The 18,936-nt window shown below is 47.5% G+C and overlaps 1 protein-coding gene across 1 annotated transcript in view; it reads left to right on the top strand.

Annotated features, from left to right (window-relative positions):
- The first annotated feature begins 966 nt into the window (after positions 1–966).
- The window catches only part of DICER1 (dicer 1, ribonuclease III), a 51,461-nt gene continuing 33,491 nt past the window's right edge, over positions 967–18,936 (top strand). The window contains 9 exon segments of the mRNA XM_051839149.2: positions 967–1,008; positions 1,010–1,129; positions 1,771–1,933; positions 2,742–2,872; positions 3,668–3,802; positions 4,215–4,375; positions 6,799–6,967; positions 8,695–9,167; positions 18,277–18,409. Coding sequence (XP_051695109.2) covers positions 982–1,008; positions 1,010–1,129; positions 1,771–1,933; positions 2,742–2,872; positions 3,668–3,802; positions 4,215–4,375; positions 6,799–6,967; positions 8,695–9,167; positions 18,277–18,409 — 1,512 coding nt within the window. The 5' untranslated portion in view covers positions 967–981.

Here is an 18,936-nt window from a genome sequence, read left to right as displayed (position 1 = left end):
ACAATTGTGATCAGTTGTCAACTGAGAAAAACAGCTGTGTTCCTGGTATTTTATCTTTTTTTTTGGTAATTGTTCATGATCTTTTACTGAAATGAGATAATTTTGGCTGGCATTTGAATTTTTCTTAGGGTACAAGCACAGTGCTAAATACCTCCCACACATTGTGTCATTAAGTATCAATAAGAACGTCGGAATTCGCGAAGATCATTTGAGATAGACTTATGTATATACTTATATATTTTATATAGAGATGGAGCATCATTAATCGGAAAATCCAGAATTCAGGTTGAACATCTGAAATGTTCCAGAATCCAGAGCTTTTTGAGCATCTCAACGCATTGTAGACTTGGGAACATTTTGAATTTCTGATTTTTAAGTTAGAGGCAGTGAACTGATAAAGTCTAAGCAAATATCCCCAAATCCTCAACACTCCAAAACCTGGAGCACTTCTGGTCCCAGTCGTTTCACATTGACTGTCAGGGATATGCAGCCTGTGCACACATATATTAACAGGGTCCCATACTGTGCGTATTTCCTTTTCAAGGTATATTACGGGCACTGTTCTATGTGAGTACATGTATAGGTATTCTATTCTTAATGGATTCAAAGTATTCCGCTGTGTAGCTAAACTACACAGTGTTTAGCTTGTTTTTTGATTAACAGATGTGTAGTTATTTCTTGTTTTTAAGTGGCAGTATAGCAACAAATACTGCTGTACTTAATTTCTGTACACTTGTGTTCCTAGGTGTGGAGCTGCCGCATCAGGTAAAGAAGGCTTGGCTTTGACCCTGATCCTCCTAGACCCAGGCAAAGCTAAAAGGACTGTAGGAAGAGTCTGGAAAGGCCCCGGGCATGATGCTCTGAGGTTCCTCTGGTTTCCTGCTTTCTTTTGTTTTACCCCTGCATGGTTGTGTAATGGTATTCTTTTTCCTTTTTGTAGTCAGCTGTGCTAGAACAAAAATGCAATGAAAGAAACACTGGATGAATGAAAAGCCCTGCTTTGCAACCCCTCAGCATGGCAGGCCTGCAGCTCATGACCCCTGCTTCCTCACCAATGGGTCCTTTCTTTGGACTACCATGGCAACAAGAAGCAATTCATGATAACATTTATACGCCAAGAAAATATCAGGTACTAATGAGAACACTAATACTGGAGCATTTTTCACTAAAATGGAATAAATTAGCATATAGTTGACATAACTTATAAAACTCATTTACCCTGTCCAGCCTCCTCCTTCTGATTAATTTTCTCAATCAGCAAGACTTTGTTCTTGATAGTCCTTTTCTCTTCTAACATCTGCCGGGTAGTTGATTTGAGAGTCCTAGTTGTGAAGTCCCATATTTTTTTTCCTTCCTCTGAAAACCTTGATATTCCTTAATATCCATGTGAGTGTGCTTGTCCTAAAGAGCTGGGTAGGAATTGAGATTGGCTCAAAAATGCTCAACCATGAGCTGGCAGAACCTTGGTTACTGTGACTGTAGTCGTTCATGGTATTCTGGAGAAGTCTTTGCAAAATAACTCTCACACAGACATTTAAATGCCACCTCAATGTGCATCTACAGCATAGCTGTATGTAATTGGTGTTTTTTCCTCTTATTCTTATGGAAAGATGTGGACAGTGTGGTGTTTTTTGATCTTGTGTTTGGCAGATTTATTGGAGGAAAATTTTAAGAAACAGTGAAATTCCCCGATTTAAAAACGAAATCCAGTTTTCTGAATTTGGTCCACAGGTGAGAAGTGTGTAATCTTTCTTTCCGCTGCATTTCCAGGTTGAACTGCTCGAAGCAGCTCTGGATCGTAACACCATCGTGTGTTTAAACACTGGCTCAGGGAAGACGTTCATTGCAGTGCTACTCACTAAAGAGTTGTCCTATCAGATCAGGGGGGACTTCCACAGAGATGGAAAGAGGACGGTGTTCTTGGTCAACTCTGGTAAGAACAGCCCATCTTATCAAGTTGGACGAGGGTTCGTGTGTGAGCGCTATGTTTAGTATCTCTGGGTGCTGAGCTGAATTTTGGAAGTGAAGAGAGCTTGCAGAGGTGCTTGCGGAGGCCGTGCCAGCAGGAATTCTGTTTTGTCTTACTTGACACTGAAATGTCCTCACACTGTATTTCTGGTGAGTGCTCACTCTTGGATCATGCTCTCATCTGTCACCGTTATTTTTGTTTTTGACACTTTAACATCCCAGAGTATGTCATAAGATGCTTGGTTAGGAGATGGGAAACTTCTAGATTTAAGTCTTTTGTTGTAACACCTGTGGAGAGCAAGTTATAATTGTTGCATGTCTGGGATTACATGTCAAATCAGAAAGGGGAACTGTGAGCTCACTGATGGCGTCCTGAGAGAACCGTGTCACCGTCCTGTGTCAGACGGTCTCGGCGTGGCTGCGTACTCTCTATGAGACGCTCTTCTTTCTTGGTGACGTGGCCTGGTTCTAGCGACGCGAGCTGGGGAGCTGGGCCTGGAGGCCGCTGCATTCCATCGAGGAGGGACAGCCCGAGGAGAGGGAGCGGGGGCAGGGTTCTCTGGGGCAGTGACAGCAGGCGAGGTGGTGAGACGCTAAGAGCTTTTTGGATTATAACCTTGAAACTGTGATTTTTAATTGGCTATTTAAAAGCGTGGTGGTCAGGTAGAGTATGCACTGATAGAGTTTCGGTGAGTGTCTCACTCATTAGTAGCACAGAGAGGTACTGAGATCAGGTGTCTCATACTGACGTGGAGCATTATATTTGTGCACAGCAAACCAGGTTGCTCAGCAAGTGTCAGCCGTCAGAACTCATTCAGATCTCAAGGTCGGGGAGTACTCAGACCCAGAAGTGAACGCGTCCTGGACAAAAGAGAGATGGAACCAAGAGTTTGCTAAGCACCAGGTAAGGCTTGCAGAGACATCTCGCTTTATAAATCCTACAAGTCCTTGATCTGTCTGTCTGAGAGGATGACCACCAAAAAATTACTAATCTGTGTTGCTTTTACCTTGTAGAAAAGACACCTGTCAGTGGGATTTACTTGCTTGAAAAACGCAAGATCCTTACAACCTAACTTGTCTATGGCCTGCTTAGTTAACCATATTGAAAATGGAGCAGTCCCTGGTTGAAGTCTTTAGGTCTTTGATGGAGGTGGTCTTCCATGTGTTTGGAGTAGCCAGGGTGTGTGAGGGCCTCTGTGTGTTGGGGTAACAGTGCAGTGCCTTAAACAGCCCACAGCCTGCTAGTAGGTCTCGCATAGTGGGCAGGTCCTCATTAACAAAGCACATCACTGGCCACAGAATGGAAGGCTGCAGAAAGAACACTTAGTGTGTCTTTTTCCAGAAGACCTATCAGTTCAGTGGGAAAACAGGTGACCGTTGGAATTGTTTTGTGACTTGACTGCATTGACAGGTATCACCAGTCGAAATTTGACTGTGGGAACCTAAAAGCCTGATGTGTCATAAAAACCTGGTTTCCATGATCAGAAATGTTTTCCTCATAGCCTTTTCTCATGCTTTCCTAAGTTGCTTCTTGGTTCCACTGTATGAAACTCTATCCTTTTAGGATTTTTGTTTTGATTTTGACTAATGAATTTCTAAATTCTCACCTACAATACATTGGCTTCATGATCCGATTTTGTATAAGTATATCCGGGCAGATGAATGGCACATTTCTATACTGCTGTCCGTTTTATTTTAGGTTCTTATTATGACTTGCTATGTCGCCTTGAGTGTTCTGAAGAATGGTTACTTATCGCTGTCAGACATTAACCTTTTGGTGTTTGATGAGTGTCATCTTGCAATCCTAGACCACCCCTATCGAGAAATTATGAAGGTAACTTTTTAGACTGTATCACTCTTCATTCATGGCCAGAGTACTGCTACCAGATTCTTCTAGGATACTAGAAGTAATAGTATTAGTTACCAATATTGGGAACACGGTTCCAGTGTATGAATGCATAAATAATAAATTAATGTTCATGTAAATCTACAGTAGATTTTAAACATCATAAGATACATAAGATCCCTGTTTGTGTTTTGTGGCTTATCCGATTGTTCCTTTTTGGGAAGATGACCTTTTAAGCAAGCTACAGTAGTGCTGTCCTTGGTAAACTCACGTTTCCACTACACAGACCTTTTCAGATGTGCATTTGTTGCTGGTTTGGGGGTGTCACAATATGGAGGTGTCTCTCTTGTTATGGCCTTGCAAAATGAAGTCTTTACTGTCAGTATTTTTATTATGTTAGCTCTGTGAAAATTGTCCATCATGCCCTCGCATTCTGGGACTAACTGCTTCCATTTTAAATGGGAAATGTGATCCAGAGGAGTTGGAGGAAAAGATTCAGAAGCTGGAGAAGATTCTTCAGAGTAATGCTGAAACTGCAACTGACCTGGTGGTCTTAGACAGGTACGGGCTTCTGACTGGCTCGGCTCTGAGGCGTGTTCCAACCCACGGTAAACCCTCAGTATCTCTGGGAGTACTTTGCCGCAGTACCGTTTAAGTCAAGAAACGGTTGTTAAAAGGAGTGTGCAAGACTTGGAGCTCTTTCTGTGCACAGTCGGCTGTGAGGGCGAGACTCTAACCTTGTTCCCGGAGTAACAGGCAGAAGGACTGCTGCCTTGGGAGGTGATGTTGCTCAAGGGCCACCTCTCCCCGTTGGCTGTGCTGCTGGGCACTGGGGCCTTGGACAGTAAATCTGCGTTCTTCGCTGTGTGTGTGCTTTGTTGTTCTGCCCTAACTGTCTCCTGTGATGCCTTGGGAGAACACGAGTTTGTTTAGGGAGTTCAGCAGTATACTTTACAGATCGTTTCAGTTACGTCAAAGCAGTCGTGTGTCTGCATCAGATGCGGCCTCACTAAGGCGAAGATGACCAGGTGGTGGTTCTGCAGGTAGAACACACTGGGAGACGGGGTCTCGGCCTGTGGAGTGGAGTCAGGGGCGTCTCGCTGTAAACTGCATGACCTCGAGGGAGTCACTGAGTTGCCCGCTTCTGTGGGATGGTGGTGACAGTGGTTCCATGAGCTCTCTGGTGGTCAGTTGTGCAGACCCGTGGGAGGCAGCTTGTGGTGTGCTTGTTGTTCAGCAGGTTTTGGGAAAGCGCTCTTTTTGTAGAGGGAGAGGAAAGTAACCCTTTGGATATATCCAACAAGTATCCAGGGGCCATGGGCACTGCAGGGTTTGTGACGGAGACAGGCAGTCTCTCGTGTCCTGAGCCAGCAGCGTCTCTGATTGGAAGTGAAAGACTGTCCTTGTGGTTTGATCTGGCCTAAGTTAGGTTACTTGTCTATATACTAAGAAGTAGAAGCTAAATAATAACTGATAAGTAATCTATTGGTTTAAGTGTTCCTAGTTCTCCAAATGTGGGTTTTTTTGTTAAGTGTAAATTCTCATCTGGTTTAAGAAAAATGAAAATTATAGTTTGTAAATATGTCTTTACTGTGTTCTTAATAAAATCATAGTATGTAATTTTAGGGTATTATGTGTCATTCTGGTTGTCTTTTTTTAATATTTATTTATTTGAAAGGCAGAGTTACAAAGATAGAGGCACAGAGAGTGAGAGAGAGAGAGCTTCCATCTGCTGGTTTACTCCCCAAATGGCACCAACCGCCAGAGCTGGGCCTGTCCAAAGCCAGAAGCTTCTTGTAGATGACGGTGGTGGGGCCCAAGCATTTGAACCATTGTCCGCTGCCTGCCAGACATGTTAATGGGGAGCTGGATGGAAGTGGAACAGGTGGGACCTGAACCACCGCCCATGTGGAATGCTGGCGGTGTAGACGGTGACTCATCTGTGATGCCACAGCACTAGCCCCTCTGGTTGTTGTTTGTAATGAAAGGCATGTTAAGAGCCAAAGAATTATATCAAATGAATGGAAGTTGGGGAAATTTTCTTTATGAGAGCACATTAAAAATAAAAATGAGGGGCCGGCGCTGTGGCGCAGTAGGTTGGTTAATCCTCCACTTGCAGTGCCTGCATCCCATATAGGCACTGGTTCTGGTCCTGGCTGCTCCTCTTCCAATCCAGCTCTCTGCTCTGGCCTGGGAAAGCAGTGGAGGATGGCCCAGGTCCTTGGGCCCCTGCACCCACGTGGGAGACCAGAAGAAGCTCCTGGCTCCTGGCTTCGGATTGGCACGGCTCCAGCCGTTGCAGCCAATTGGGGAGTGAACTAGTGGACGGAAGACCTTTCTCTCTGTCTCTCCCTCTCATTGTCTGTAACTTTACCTCTCAAATAAATAAATAAAATCTTTTAAAAAATAAATAAAATTGAATTTGCAAACGCTACAAACCCCTGATAGTATAAATTTACTGGTAAGACTTCCCTGTGATTATCCTGCCATCGCTGCTTCTGCTTCTCAGAAGTAACCAACATTGAGTGTTTTTCTTAGAATGAAACAAGGGTGTTGGGGAGGCAGTGGGCTCAGCGGGGGCAGCCTTCTGAGGAGAGCAGCCTGGAGTGTTATTTGGACAGAGCACTTTGTGCCTTCAAGCCTTCTTTTTCTTCCTGTCCTCTGGGGTGAGGCTGGCCTTCCGGGGCTGTGTGGTCCTGCTGGTGTGGGAGGCAGCAGGTGCTTGCCTCCTGCTCCTCGTCTTTCTCTTCTTCTCACCTCTCTTCTTGAAAATATCTTCTAAGTAATAATTTACTAGTTTGCAAAAATGCTATGTTTCCATGGGAAATTCAGTGATATTGAGAAGCAATACTGACATAGCCCACTGCTTACATTTTGGCGTATAGTCCTAGTGTCCTCTTTCCTTTGTTATTGAAAAAAGAAATTTTAAATTAAAGCTATTTTCACCATTATGATATTGATAACCTTTGTTTCTGATCTTAAAGATCCACTTCTCAGCCGTGTGAGATCGTGGTAGACTGTGGACCATTCACTGACAGAAGCGGCCTCTATGAACGACTGCTGGTGGAGTTAGAAGAAGCACTTAACTTTATCAATGACTGTAATATATCTGTACATTCGAAAGAGAGAGATTCTACTTTAATTTCTAAACAGGTGAGCACACAGAAAGTAAGTATGCTGAGTGTAATAAGACGTCTGTTTAGTTTTAATATTAAACTAAAAATGTTTCTCATGAGGCCATTTTCTGTACATTGTAGTTTAAGGCCTTATCTTTTTAAATCCTTGACATTTTCCAATGAATACACCCTGTTAGGTTGAGTTTCTCTGACAGATACGTAATTAAAAACCGAGCCCCATGATCTAAGAGTTAGGATTCACATCATGGCTCTTGAAGTAGAAGGGTGAGTCCAGGTTTTTGGTCAGGTGATTTAGTTCCTGCTCGAACCCTTGGACAGCGGATTCTTCTGTTTCCTAGTGCCTGTCCCCAAGTGGTACAGCTCTGAGGAGAGAGCCCTCAGCGCAGCAGGTGCCACAGCAGCAGGAGCAGCACCCGTCTCCCAGTTGTTAGGATGCCACCCTAGACCTGCTCAGCTGCAAGTTCTGGACTGGGGGCTTGGCGCTTGACATAAGCAGGTTACATGGCTGTCTGCAGTGCTGGCATCCCATACAGGCACCAGTTCGAGTCCCAGCTGCTCCACTTCCAATCCGGTTCCCTGCTAATGCACCTGGGAATGCAGCAGAAGATGGCCCCACTCCTTGGGCCCCTGCACCCACGTGGGAGACCTGAGGAAGATCCTGGCTTCAGATTGGCCAGTGCAATCATTTGGGGAGTGAACCAGTGGATGGTCTCTGTCTCTAACCCTGCAAAAAAAAAAAAAAAAAAAAGTTCTGGGCTGGCGTTCCCAGAGCTGAATTTTAAGTTTTGAATGAGTTGTGTTAGGACAGCCCCTCTCCTGACCCTGGCACATTCAAGCTGGAGAACCACTGCTCTCAGACTTTGCAGCCAGTTCTGAGTGTCAGCATGTGGTGATCGTCATGTCCCTCCTGGTGACTTTGCCTAGAGCAACAGCTTCTCAGCCGCTGAATGTTTGCAGAGGTCGTATTCAACCCGTGGCCATGCCTTGGTTTAGCCTCGCTGTGGATCTCCTTTGGCTCTGGACTAGAGCAGTAAGATGCTGCATCGTGGGAGGCTCTGGGAGCAGAATCGGGAGAGGCTGTCACGTCGAGGAGCCCCGACCTGGCGGTTTCCTTGAAGTGACAGCAGAGGACGGTCGTGCAGTGGTTCTAGAACAGGCTGAACCCTCAGCCGGCAGTGCTGGCTAGGGACTGGCCACAGTTCATCCATAGTCTTTCTCCTCCTAATACTCATAATGGAATATGTATGAAACCAGGGGTGTTGTACATAGTTAAAGTTCAAGGAAAATTGTTTTGCTCTTCAAGTAAGAATAAAAGTGGCTAAAGTGAAATTGTTCCGAAGATGAAATCTATGGTAAAATCTCTTTGCTCCATAATTCTTTATGTAGTTTGGCAGTAGTAAGTGACAAAGATGTAGTTCTAATAATCAGAGATTTAAAATTAAGTTTGAATAGCTTCCTACGCTTGTCCTTTTACATTTGTATTTTTTTTTTGCTGGGAAGGAAAGAGACGGTTTTCAGCTCTCAGCACGTGGGTCCGCGCCCCACCTCCCCATATATATACAGTAGTGGAGCTTGAAAAGACGGGTGTCCCCCCCAAGCACAGGGAGCCAACCTCAGTGTCTGTATTGGTAGGGCGATTTCTTTTGAATGAGTAGCCCGAGGACAGCTTAAATCCCAGCTGAACCTAATACGAAAATGCTGCATGATGATTCTCTAACGATTGGTGTTTTCCTCTTTTTGTAGATCCTATCAGACTGTCGGGCGGTGCTGGTAGTTCTGGGACCTTGGTGTGCAGATAAAGTCGCTGGCATGATGGTAAGGGAATTACAGAAATACATCAAACACGAGCAAGAGGAGCTGCACAGGAAGTTCTTACTGTTTACAGACACTTTCCTGAGGAAGATACACGCACTCTGCGAAGAGCACTTCTCACCTGCCTCACTGGACCTGAAGTTTGTAACCCCGAAAGTAGTGAAACTGCTGGAAATCTTGCGCAAATATAAACCATATGAGCGGCAGCAGTTTGAGAGCGTGGAGTGGTATAATAATAGGAATCAGGACAATTATGTGTCTTGGAGTGATTCCGAAGATGATGATGAAGATGAAGAAATTGAGGAGAAAGAGAAGCCAGAGACAAATTTTCCTTCTCCATTTACCAATATTTTATGTGGAATTATTTTTGTGGAAAGAAGATACACAGCAGTTGTCTTAAACAGGTAAATCTCGAAGATTAGCATTTTTCCCCTCTAGAACAAGGCACTTTTTGTGTGTGAAGTGACCCAGCCTGATAGCTTCGGCGCGGTTGAGTAGGGGCTGTGTGGTGTCCTAAGTGGTGTGGGAAGCCGGCCAGGGTGAACAGAAGGATGGCACAAGTGCAAGAGCTTCCCTAAAAGGCGAGCTGGATGTGACTGAGGTCTTTTTTTTTTTAAGATTGTATTTATTTATTTGAGAGGCAGAGTTACAGACCATGAGAGGGAGAGACAGACAGAAAGGTCTTCCGTCCATTGGTTCACCCCCAAAATGGCTGTAACAGCCGGAGCTGCGCCGATCCGAAGCCAGAAGCCAGGTGCTTCCTCCTGGTCTCCCACGCAGGTGCAGGGGTCCAAACACGTGGGCCATCTTCTACTTTCCCAGGCCACAAGCAGAGAGCTGGATTGGAAGAGGAGCAACCGGGACTAGAACCTGTGTCCACGTGGGATGCTGGCGCCGCAGGCGGAGGATTAACCTACTGCTCCAAGGCACTGGCCCTATAACTTTAGATCTTAAAGGGTGCTAATCCATTAAAATTCATCTAAAATAGAGAACAAGTATAGAAAAATTAAGCTGCAATAAGTATAGCACTCGTTGTTTTGCACTCAGTTGTTAGACTCAGTTGATCGTAAGCTTGGCATTGTGTTAACCTTGCACATCGAGCGCTCGCCTTCTGATCATGTTAGCATGTATTTTATGTTTGGTATTGTGACTTTTTTTTGTTAAAGATGTATTTATTTATTTGCAAGGCAGAGTCAGAGAGAGAGAGAGAAAGAGAGCGCGAGCTTCCATCTGCTGGTTCACTCCCTAAATGCCTGCAATGGCCTGGCTGGGCCAGGCTGGAACCAGGAGCCAAGCTTTATCCAGGTCTCCCACAAGGGTGGCGAGGCCCAAGTGTTCAGAACATCTTCAGCTGCTTTCCCAGGTGCATTATCAGGGAGCTGGATTGGAAGTGGAGCGTCGGGTACAGGAGGAGGCTTAGCCCTCTGCACTGGCCGTGATGTGTTGGGATTTTTTCCCTCAAGATGATACTGTGAAATACGTGATTGGTCTTTTTACCCCTTTTCTGACATATAATTGAAAATCCCTGGAATATTCAAAGACAGGGTTGGAGGGTTGAAACTTTGAGCCCCACCCCTGACTTCTGGGAGGGGGGAGGAGCTGAAAGTTAAGCTGATTGCAAGCGGTCAGTGACTTAGTCACTCCTGCCTGTGTATGGAACCTCCATAAAACTCCAGAAAGACAGAGTTCTGAGCGCTTCTGGGTAGCTGAACACGTGGAGGTGTCTGGAGGGTGGCGGGTGCCCCTCCCCCTCCCCTGCCTTGTGCTTCTCTCCCCTTACTCATCCGGGTCCTTTGTAGCATCCTTCCTAGTACACTAGTGCACGTAAGTACGCGTTTCCCTGAGTTCTGTGGGCTTGTGGAATCCCGACTTGGCTGCTGGGTCAGAAGCACAGGGAGGGCGGCTGTGGCTGGCATCTGGAGCGTGGAGCCCTCAGCCTGGGGCCTCTGACACTGTCTGGAGGTGATGGTGTCGAGGACTCTGAGCTGGCGCCCTGCTCGGAGCTCCCGGCTGCTCCCTGGTGCGGGAAGTCGTCACGTGAGTCCTCTGTGTGTGTTGTGGTGTGAGAGCCGGGAAAAACAGCTTAGTTTTCTAACACAACCAATGTTCCAAGTCGCAGTGGAAGTGCTGAGGGGAGCTGGACTTGCAGTTGGGGTTCGTTGTAGACTCCGCACTGACGTTTTCTGAGTCAGGTTGACAGTGTCGGGAAGAGTTCCGAGGATCTAGGCGAGGGTGACGGCGCATTCGAATTTTCGGTCGTGGGTTCTGACCCTTCCCTCTTCCGTCTCCTGGATGCAGTGCCCGCCGCGGAGCCGTGCCTGATTTGTGTCAGATGCTCGCGGGGCGGAGGGTCCTCCTGGTTTGCGAGTAGATGTGTGATTTTCCGTGAAAATCCTTGTTTTGTGCTTAGGACAATCGCCTTTTCTGTGAGACCCACTAATTGGCCAGAGTGATTCCTACGAGCCTTTTCTGCAAGTAGTGATCTCTGAGGGAAAATTAAGCTTTGTTTCCTGAGGTAATTTGGAATTTTTTTTCTTAACTGCTTCTGAATGTTTGGGGTTTTAAAAACCTTTCTGAGTAACGAGCCGTTGGGCTCGAGGGCAGCCATCTGGCAGTTCCAGCCTGGTCATTTCCCTGCTGAGGGGCAGGAGGGAGAGGACTTGAGGGGCTGAGTTACTGAAGCAGAGGTTTAGGGTCGGAAAGGGACCTCATTGACTATCTAATCCAGCCCACTTACTCTTATAAAACACGGAAAGTGCCTCAGGGAGGAGAAGCGATTTGCTCCGAGTTAAATTGCTGGTCTGCGGCAGAGACAGTTCTAGAATCCTAATAACCTAACCCTGGTTGCCAGTTCTTTCCCCAGTCAGAGAGCTCCTGGGCGTCTCGACACTAAAGCCCGGTGCTCCCCTGGGAAGGCTGCCAGGGCACGAGAGGAGCTGACCAGGGAGTGCTGCCTGGGTGCCGAGAGAGGCTTTGGAGGGGCAGAAAAGCTGAGCACTGAGCCTTCCAGCTCAGGCTGGTTGTGGGCTCCTCCCTGCCCCCAGCAGGGGGTGGAAGGATTAAACAAACTTTGTGGGGCTTGGAGAGGAGAAACGGGGTTCATTTTCTTCTTCCCTGTTTTCTGCAGGCATTTTATGTGCAGATGTGTGGTTTTCTGTACAGGAATGAACGTTAACCTGAAAAGGTTTATCCAGACTCAATCAGTGACTTCCTATGGACTTCAAGGATCAGATTAATTGTGATCAACTTTCATCCGACGTGGCTGGAATTTAGTGTGTGTGCTGGATCGAGAGCGGCTGTGGCGGATTTTATGAGCAGCTAATTAAATGCACAATCGTGGTCTTGTTCCAGTAAGCTTTTTAATAAGCTTAGGAAAACTTCCTGAAATCCAGATTCTTTCCTTCCATCGGTTTAATGGGGGGGAACCCCTTCCTCAGTGAGGATTTCCTGAGCGTGGAAGCTGTTGTCGCGCGGTGGTGAAGCTGTTGTTGCGTGGTGGTGAAGTTGTGCAGTGGTGAAGCTGTTGTCGCGTGGTGGTGAAGTTGTGCGGTGGTGAAGCTGTTGTGCGGTGGTGAAGCTGTCGCGCGGTGGTGAAGCTGTTGTCGTGCGGTGGTGAAGCTGTTGTCGTGCGGTGGTGAAGCTGTTGTCATGCAGTGGTGAAGCTGTTGTATGGTGGTGAAGCTGTTGTATGGTGGTGAAGCTGTTGTATGATGGTGAAGCTGTTGTCGTGTGGTGGTGAAGCTGTTGTGCGGTGGTGAAGCTGTCGTCACGTGGTGGTGAAGCTGTTGTGCGGTGGTGAAGCTGTTGTCATGCAGTGGTGAAGCTGTTGTGTGGTGGTGAAGCTGTTGGTAGTGGTGAAGCTGTCGTGTGGTGGTGAAGCTGTTGTCATGCGGTGGTGAAGCTGTCGTGTGGTGGTGAAGCTGTTGTCATGCGGTGGTGAAGCTGTTGTCGTGCGGTGGTGAAGCTGTTATGCGGTGGTGAAGCTGTTGTGCGGTGGTGAAGCTGTCGTGCGGTGGTGAAGCTGTTGTGCGGTGGTGAAGCTGTCGTGCGGTGGTGAAGCTGTTGTCATGCGGTGGTGAAGCTGTTGTCATGCGGTGGTGAAGCTGTTGTCGTGCGGTGGTGAAGCTGTCGTGCGGTGGTGAAGCTGTTGTCGTGCGGTGGTGAAGCTGTTGTGCGGTGGTGAAGCTGTCGTGCGGTGGTGAAGCTGTCGTGCGGTGGTGAAGCTGTTGTCGTGCGGTGGTGAAGCTGTCGTGTGGTGGTGAAGCTGTTGTCACGCGGTGGTGAAGCTGTTGGTGGTGGTGAAGCTGTTGTCACGCGGTGGTGAAGCTGTTGGTGGTGGTGTACCCTCCTAATCAGAACAGCTGCCTGTGTGGTGGATGGAGTGTGCGCAGGCTTAGGTGCGCAGTTGTCCTTTGACAAACCTTACGTAGGGGTTCAGTGTTGTTTCATGTACTTAAAGATTTTCACAGCATTCTGAGGGAGGAGGGGAGGTGTTCCTGCCATATGACAAATGAAGAAACCAGGGCTCAGTTTGTTATTCCACCCCAGAGAAGTTACACAGATACCAAGTGACAGAAAAAAGGCTTTCAGTCTGAAAGTCTAGTGGCCTTGTCACCATGTAGCTTATTAACAGTGTGATGCCAGCGCTGCACAGGCCTGGCTCACGGCCCTCCCGGTTCCCCCGTTCACTGCTGTTGGAATGATCTTAGACCGGGAGGGCAGTGCAGAGAAGCCCGTGTCTGCTGCCGCACTGCCTCACCTGTTTTGCCCACTGGTAAGCATCACCAGCGTCACAGTGAGAAGGACCGACCTTGGCGCGTTACTGTTGACTAAACTCTGCACGGCTTTGCATTTTGCCATGTTCCCGTTCACGTCCTCTTTGTATTCTAAGGTAGTCTGAGGTCGCCTGTTGTCACATCTCCCCAGGCTCCTCTGGTCTCTAACAGTGTCTCAGCCTCACTTTTGATTAGTCTGGAGGAGGTCTGGACAGTGTTTGCAGCATGCTCCTCTGTTAGGGTTTGCCTGAGCCTTTTCAGGACTAGACCAGGGTTGTCGGGCATTGCAAGAATGCGCAGAGCTGACACGCCCCTCGTCCTACCAGGTCAGGGGCTCGGGACCAGCAGGAGGCATCGCTGGTGACACTAAGCTCCAACGCGTGCTAAGACGGTGTTTGCCACTTTGCCCTGTTCTTCCCTTCTCTGACGTGATTCTCTGGGAGCAAGTCTCCAAATCCGGCCCTCCTGGGAGGGGTTCATCTGTGCTCCCAGGAGAGCGGCGTCTACCTGTACTATTTGGGACTCGCCTGTCTGGCCGTGCCTGTGCTCATTGGCCCACGTGTCGGTACCGGCACAGGCTCATCTTCCTTGCCTAGGGTTATAGCCCAGTGCTGGCTGTCTGTGTTGTTGACCACATTGATCCAGCGTTGACCACTTTGAGATCAGCACCCGAGATCCTTTGCCAAGCCCTCGCCCTCTGTGTTCGAGCGCACTGCGGCTGTCTGGTACTGCAGGGTGCCCAGGCCCGGAGTTTTCCCTGCCTCAACCCAAATGCGCCATTTTGCCATGGAGTCTCGGTTCCTTTTACTTTTACTCAACTTTTTAGGTACATATCTTGTAAAAGTTACTAAATTTTTTGAAGTCTGAGTCTTTTTAATTGTACAACAATAATAATACCTCGCTTTGTTAATGGCCCATCGGTGAGAGGAAATGCATATTTGAATGACTGATGTGTCACCTGGTACACAGTGGATGCCAGTTCTTAATGCCTGTATCTGTGGGGGTGCAGTTCTGCTGTCCTCTATCCTGCCCTGGAATTGTTGGTGCTAGGTTTTTGCTATGATCAGGCACACAGGGATTTATTTGAATTTCTCCCATTGACCGGAAAGTACAAGGTAGAAAGGATGCTATTAAAGATATTGTTGATAATGTACTTGAAGTAGCTGGTAGAAATTCCAGAAGACATGTATATATTTTTAATTTTTTTTATGGTTTTTAGTAATACATCTAGCTTTCTGAATTTACTATACAAACATAGTTCCTGTTTTTGGTTATCCTATTTCCAGTCTAACGAGGGAGGCTGTGTACATTCATGTATAAGCAAAATACTGGCCGGCGCCGCGGCTCACTAGGCTAATCCTCCGCCTAGCGGTGCCGGCACACCGGGTTCTAGTCCTGGTCGGGGCACCGGATTCTGTCCTGGTTGCTCCTCTTCCAGGCCAGCTCTCTGTTGTGGCCCGGGAGTGCAGTGGAGGATGGCCCAGGTGCTTGGGCCCTGCACCCCATGGGAGACCAGGAGAAGCACCAGGCTCCTGGCTTCGGATAGGCGTGGTGCGCCGACTGCAGCACGCCAGCCGCGGAGGCTATTGGAGGGTGAACCAACGGCAAAGGAAGACCTTTCTCTCTGTCTCTCTCTCTCACTGTCCACTCTTCCTGTCAAAAAAAAAAAAAAAAAAAAAATATATATATATATAAATATCATCTGGGGCCTGGGTCCAGGACTTCCCTCTGCTGAGGATTAAGTGCAAACACCTCTGACAGGTTGAAGTAGCTGTATGTTTGCTGAATAGAATAAAATCAGTGTTTGAATTCCAGTGCTCTTTAAGTTTCATGTTATTAATGCCTCATTGAAAAAAAAAGTATCTGAAAGAAAGATCTTCCATCCTGCTGGTACGTTTCCCAAATGCTTGCCGCAGCCGGGACTGGGCCAGGCTAACGCCAGGAGCCAGGAACTCAGTCTGGGTCTCCCACATCCATGGCCGGGGCCTAAGTCCTTGAGCCGTTGCTTTCTGCCTCCCAGGTACAGCGTGGGCACTCTGATACAGGATGCGGGGTCCCAGGCAGCACCTCACCTGTGTGCCAAATACCTGCCTCCTTGGTAGTTCATTCCAGAGTCTTACACATAGCAGTGGTTTCTAATAGATTGGAAAGTAGGGAAACAAAAAAAACAAACAAAAAAACAAAACAGAAAGCTGGGTTTTGGCGCGATGGTGTCAGAAGCTCTGCACTAGAGGACAGCTGAACGTCTCTATCAAACGGCTTGCTGTGGACAGACAGTTCCCTAAACTCAGGGCACACATAAACAAACAAGTAAGACTGTTTCCCCCATTCAGCGAGACTATGGAATCTTTAGGCAATTGGTGTTAGTCTCTTGTAAATTTCCTGAGGCTGGCCCATCCTGAGAAGCCCTTAGTTTTGTCTCGGCTCATGTGAGGTCCAGCAGAGAGACATTTCTGCCTCTAACTATCAGCATGGGTGTGTCGCTTTTAACTGCTGCCCTCAGAGATGCTGTCTGTTAATGTGCATGTGGCCTCTTGCCAATTTCATGTGGCTGTCCTTAGAATAAGTGAATCTGGGGGCCGGTGCTGTGGCACCATGGGTTAAAGCCCCAGTATGCAGCACTGGCATCCATATGAGTGCTGGTTCAAATCCCGGCTGCTCCATTTCTGATCCAGCTCTCTGCTGTGGCCTGGGAAAGCAGTAGAAGATGGCCCAAGTCCTTGGGTCCCTGCACCCACGTGGAAGAAGCTCCTGGCTCCTGGCTTTGGATTGGCACAGCTCTGGCCATTGCAGCCATCTGGGAGTGAAACACCAGGTGGAAGATCTCTCTCTCTCTCTGCCTCTGCCTCTCTGTAACTCTGACTTTCAAATAAATGAATAAATCTTTAAAAAATAAAATAAGTGAATCTGTTAGTATTCCCATTGCTCAGCTGAGGGCTGCCAGAGTGATAATGTTGGCAAAGTAAATATATTCTCTGCCTAATTAGGAGTGGCTTGATATGCAAGCTACTGTAATGCCTTCCGATTGATAAACCAAAATTTGCAAGTATGTATTATATCTGAAGTAATTTTTCCTTATTTCAGACTTTTGAGAGTGCTGTTTGCATGCAGTTCTGCTTTCTATTATGGGTCCCATACACTTATGATAGTAATTAAACCTTGGAGCCCAATAAAGAAGTTTCTGATGCTGCAGGTTTGGAGTCCTTGACCTGCAGGACGGCCTCTCAAGTTAACCTAGACCTGCCAGCGTTCTGCTGATGGGGAGGCAGCCATCTCCTAAGTGGCCACTCAAGGTTTCCTCCAGCTCTTTGATATTAGTCTGTTTCGTGTATTTAACAAAAAGAATGGCTTGACTTAAAAATGCAGTTCTCTGTTAGGAATTTATACTACGTAGTATGGCTTAAGAAGAACCATATGGAGTCGTTTATGTCAGGTGTGGAACCATTTATCCCATGTGCCGAGTTTTTGAATGCAGATTTTCTAGAATGGCTGTAATGGCCACACTGACTGCTAACCTTCGCTGTCCATGTAATGTGATCCTGTCCTGTAGCTCTGCCATTTCTCGGCCAGAAGGCCAGCTGGGTTAAGAGAGAGGAACAGGCTGGAAGTGGGCAGCTCGGAGACTTCTCTTCCTGACAGCATGGGGCGGGAACCCTCTGCCTGCGGTGCTACAGCCTGGTGTCTGCTTTGTGGGAGTCTGGGCAGTGGCCAGGCAGGTTCTGGGAACTGAGGTGACGAGGTGTTGCTTTCAAAGAGCTCTGCTTCCAGGGAAGTGTTGGGGTGAGATGACAGGAACGAGCTGTTCTTGTTCACACACAGCCAGAACCCGTTCGTTACGCACGGGGCGTGAGGCCTCCTTTGCTGTAGACATTCTTCTTTGGGATCGGACTTCTTTGCAGGTCCTTGTTCTTGTAACCAGGGCTGTAGAGAAGGGGGCATGGCCACCGTGGATGCTGGGCACGCGTCAGGAGAAGTGTGTTGAGCTGCTGCATTGCAAGTTCCGTCCAGAAGCCAGGATGTGTGAGGACCCAGGTTTCTCTGTCTGGTCCCATCCTGAGCCATGTTCCTTCCTCCCTCCCTTCCTCCCCTCCCCCTCTTCCTCCCCCTCCCCTCCCCCTCCCCCTCCCCCTTCCATCTTTCATTCTTTTTTTTTTTTTTTTTTTTTTTAAAGGCAGTGCAACACAGGGAGAGAAGCAGAGATCTTCCATGTGCTGGTTCACTCCCCAAATGGCTGCAATGGCTGGGGCTGGGCCAGGCCAAAGCCGGGAGCCAGGAACTCTGTTCCGGTCTCTCATATGGGTGGCAGTGGCCCAAATACTTGTGCCATCATCTACTGCCTCCCAGGCTTGTTATTTGGCAGTGGGATCAGAAACAGAGCAGCCAGGACTTGAACCAGGACTCAAATGGGCCTGCAGTGTCACAAGTGAGAGCTTAACCTGCCGCAGCAGGTGCTGGCCCACGTTTCTAATAAGTTGTCGTCACTCAGTTAGAAGTTGGAAATACTGTGAGCGTCTCTCATGTCAGTATTTGTCAGCCTGAGTTTGGCGTGATGAGAACTTGGTCCACAGAGTTTGTGTGGTGAGTGTGGCAGTGATTCTGTTTAAGCTAGTTGGAAAAAATAAGATAGGTGTGTTGGCAAAGTAGAGCAGGTATTTCTGTAAAGGAGAATTTACAAACAGAAGTCTAAATTGCTTTCCCTCAGCTGTTCTTAACTTCCAAATGTGTGTGATTTTCTTAGATTGATAAAGGAAGCAGGCAAACAGGACCCAGAGCTGGCTTATATCAGCAGCAACTTTATAACTGGACATGGCATTGGAAAGAATCAGCCTCGGAACAAACAGATGGAAGCGGAATTCAGAAAACAGGAAGAGGTAACTGAAATCAGGATGGTTGTACGATCGCGATTTCCAGAGCGCACAGACAGGGTGCCCTTGAGAACCCCCCTTCTTCATAGTTTCCCGCGCTTTCTGTCGTTCATACTACGGATACTCACTCGTACACAGGCCAGCTGTCTGCTGGGCGGTAGCTGTAGCCTGGTTTCTGCGCTCAGATTTCGAATAGCTGTCTGTCAGATCTTTTTTTTGTCTTAATCCGTTTTCCTTTGTTAGGTTGGTGTCACATAACCACATTTCACAGGTGAACATAGCACGTAGAAGTAACTCCTGTTCATTCCGTGGGACCCTGAAGGGACAAGCCCTCTCCTAGAAGGATTTTCTTCCTGCCCTTAAGCCCTGTTTTGGTATCTGCGCTGCTTTAGGGATGTGGTGTGTATTTCTCGCGCTTTCCAGGGTCTCAGTGCCATTCACAGTACTGCAGAGAGCCAACATCGACTGCTCGGAAACAAAAACCTTTCAAAGTTTATTGTTTAACTCAAAGTTAGAAGGCATTTGAGTCCCAG

Source organism: Oryctolagus cuniculus, chromosome 20 (genome assembly GCF_964237555.1).
Source record: "Oryctolagus cuniculus chromosome 20, mOryCun1.1, whole genome shotgun sequence".
NCBI lineage: Eukaryota > Metazoa > Chordata > Mammalia > Lagomorpha > Leporidae > Oryctolagus > Oryctolagus cuniculus.
The sequence above is the reverse complement of the archived record's forward strand: the minus strand, read 5'-3'. Positions and strand labels throughout refer to the sequence as shown.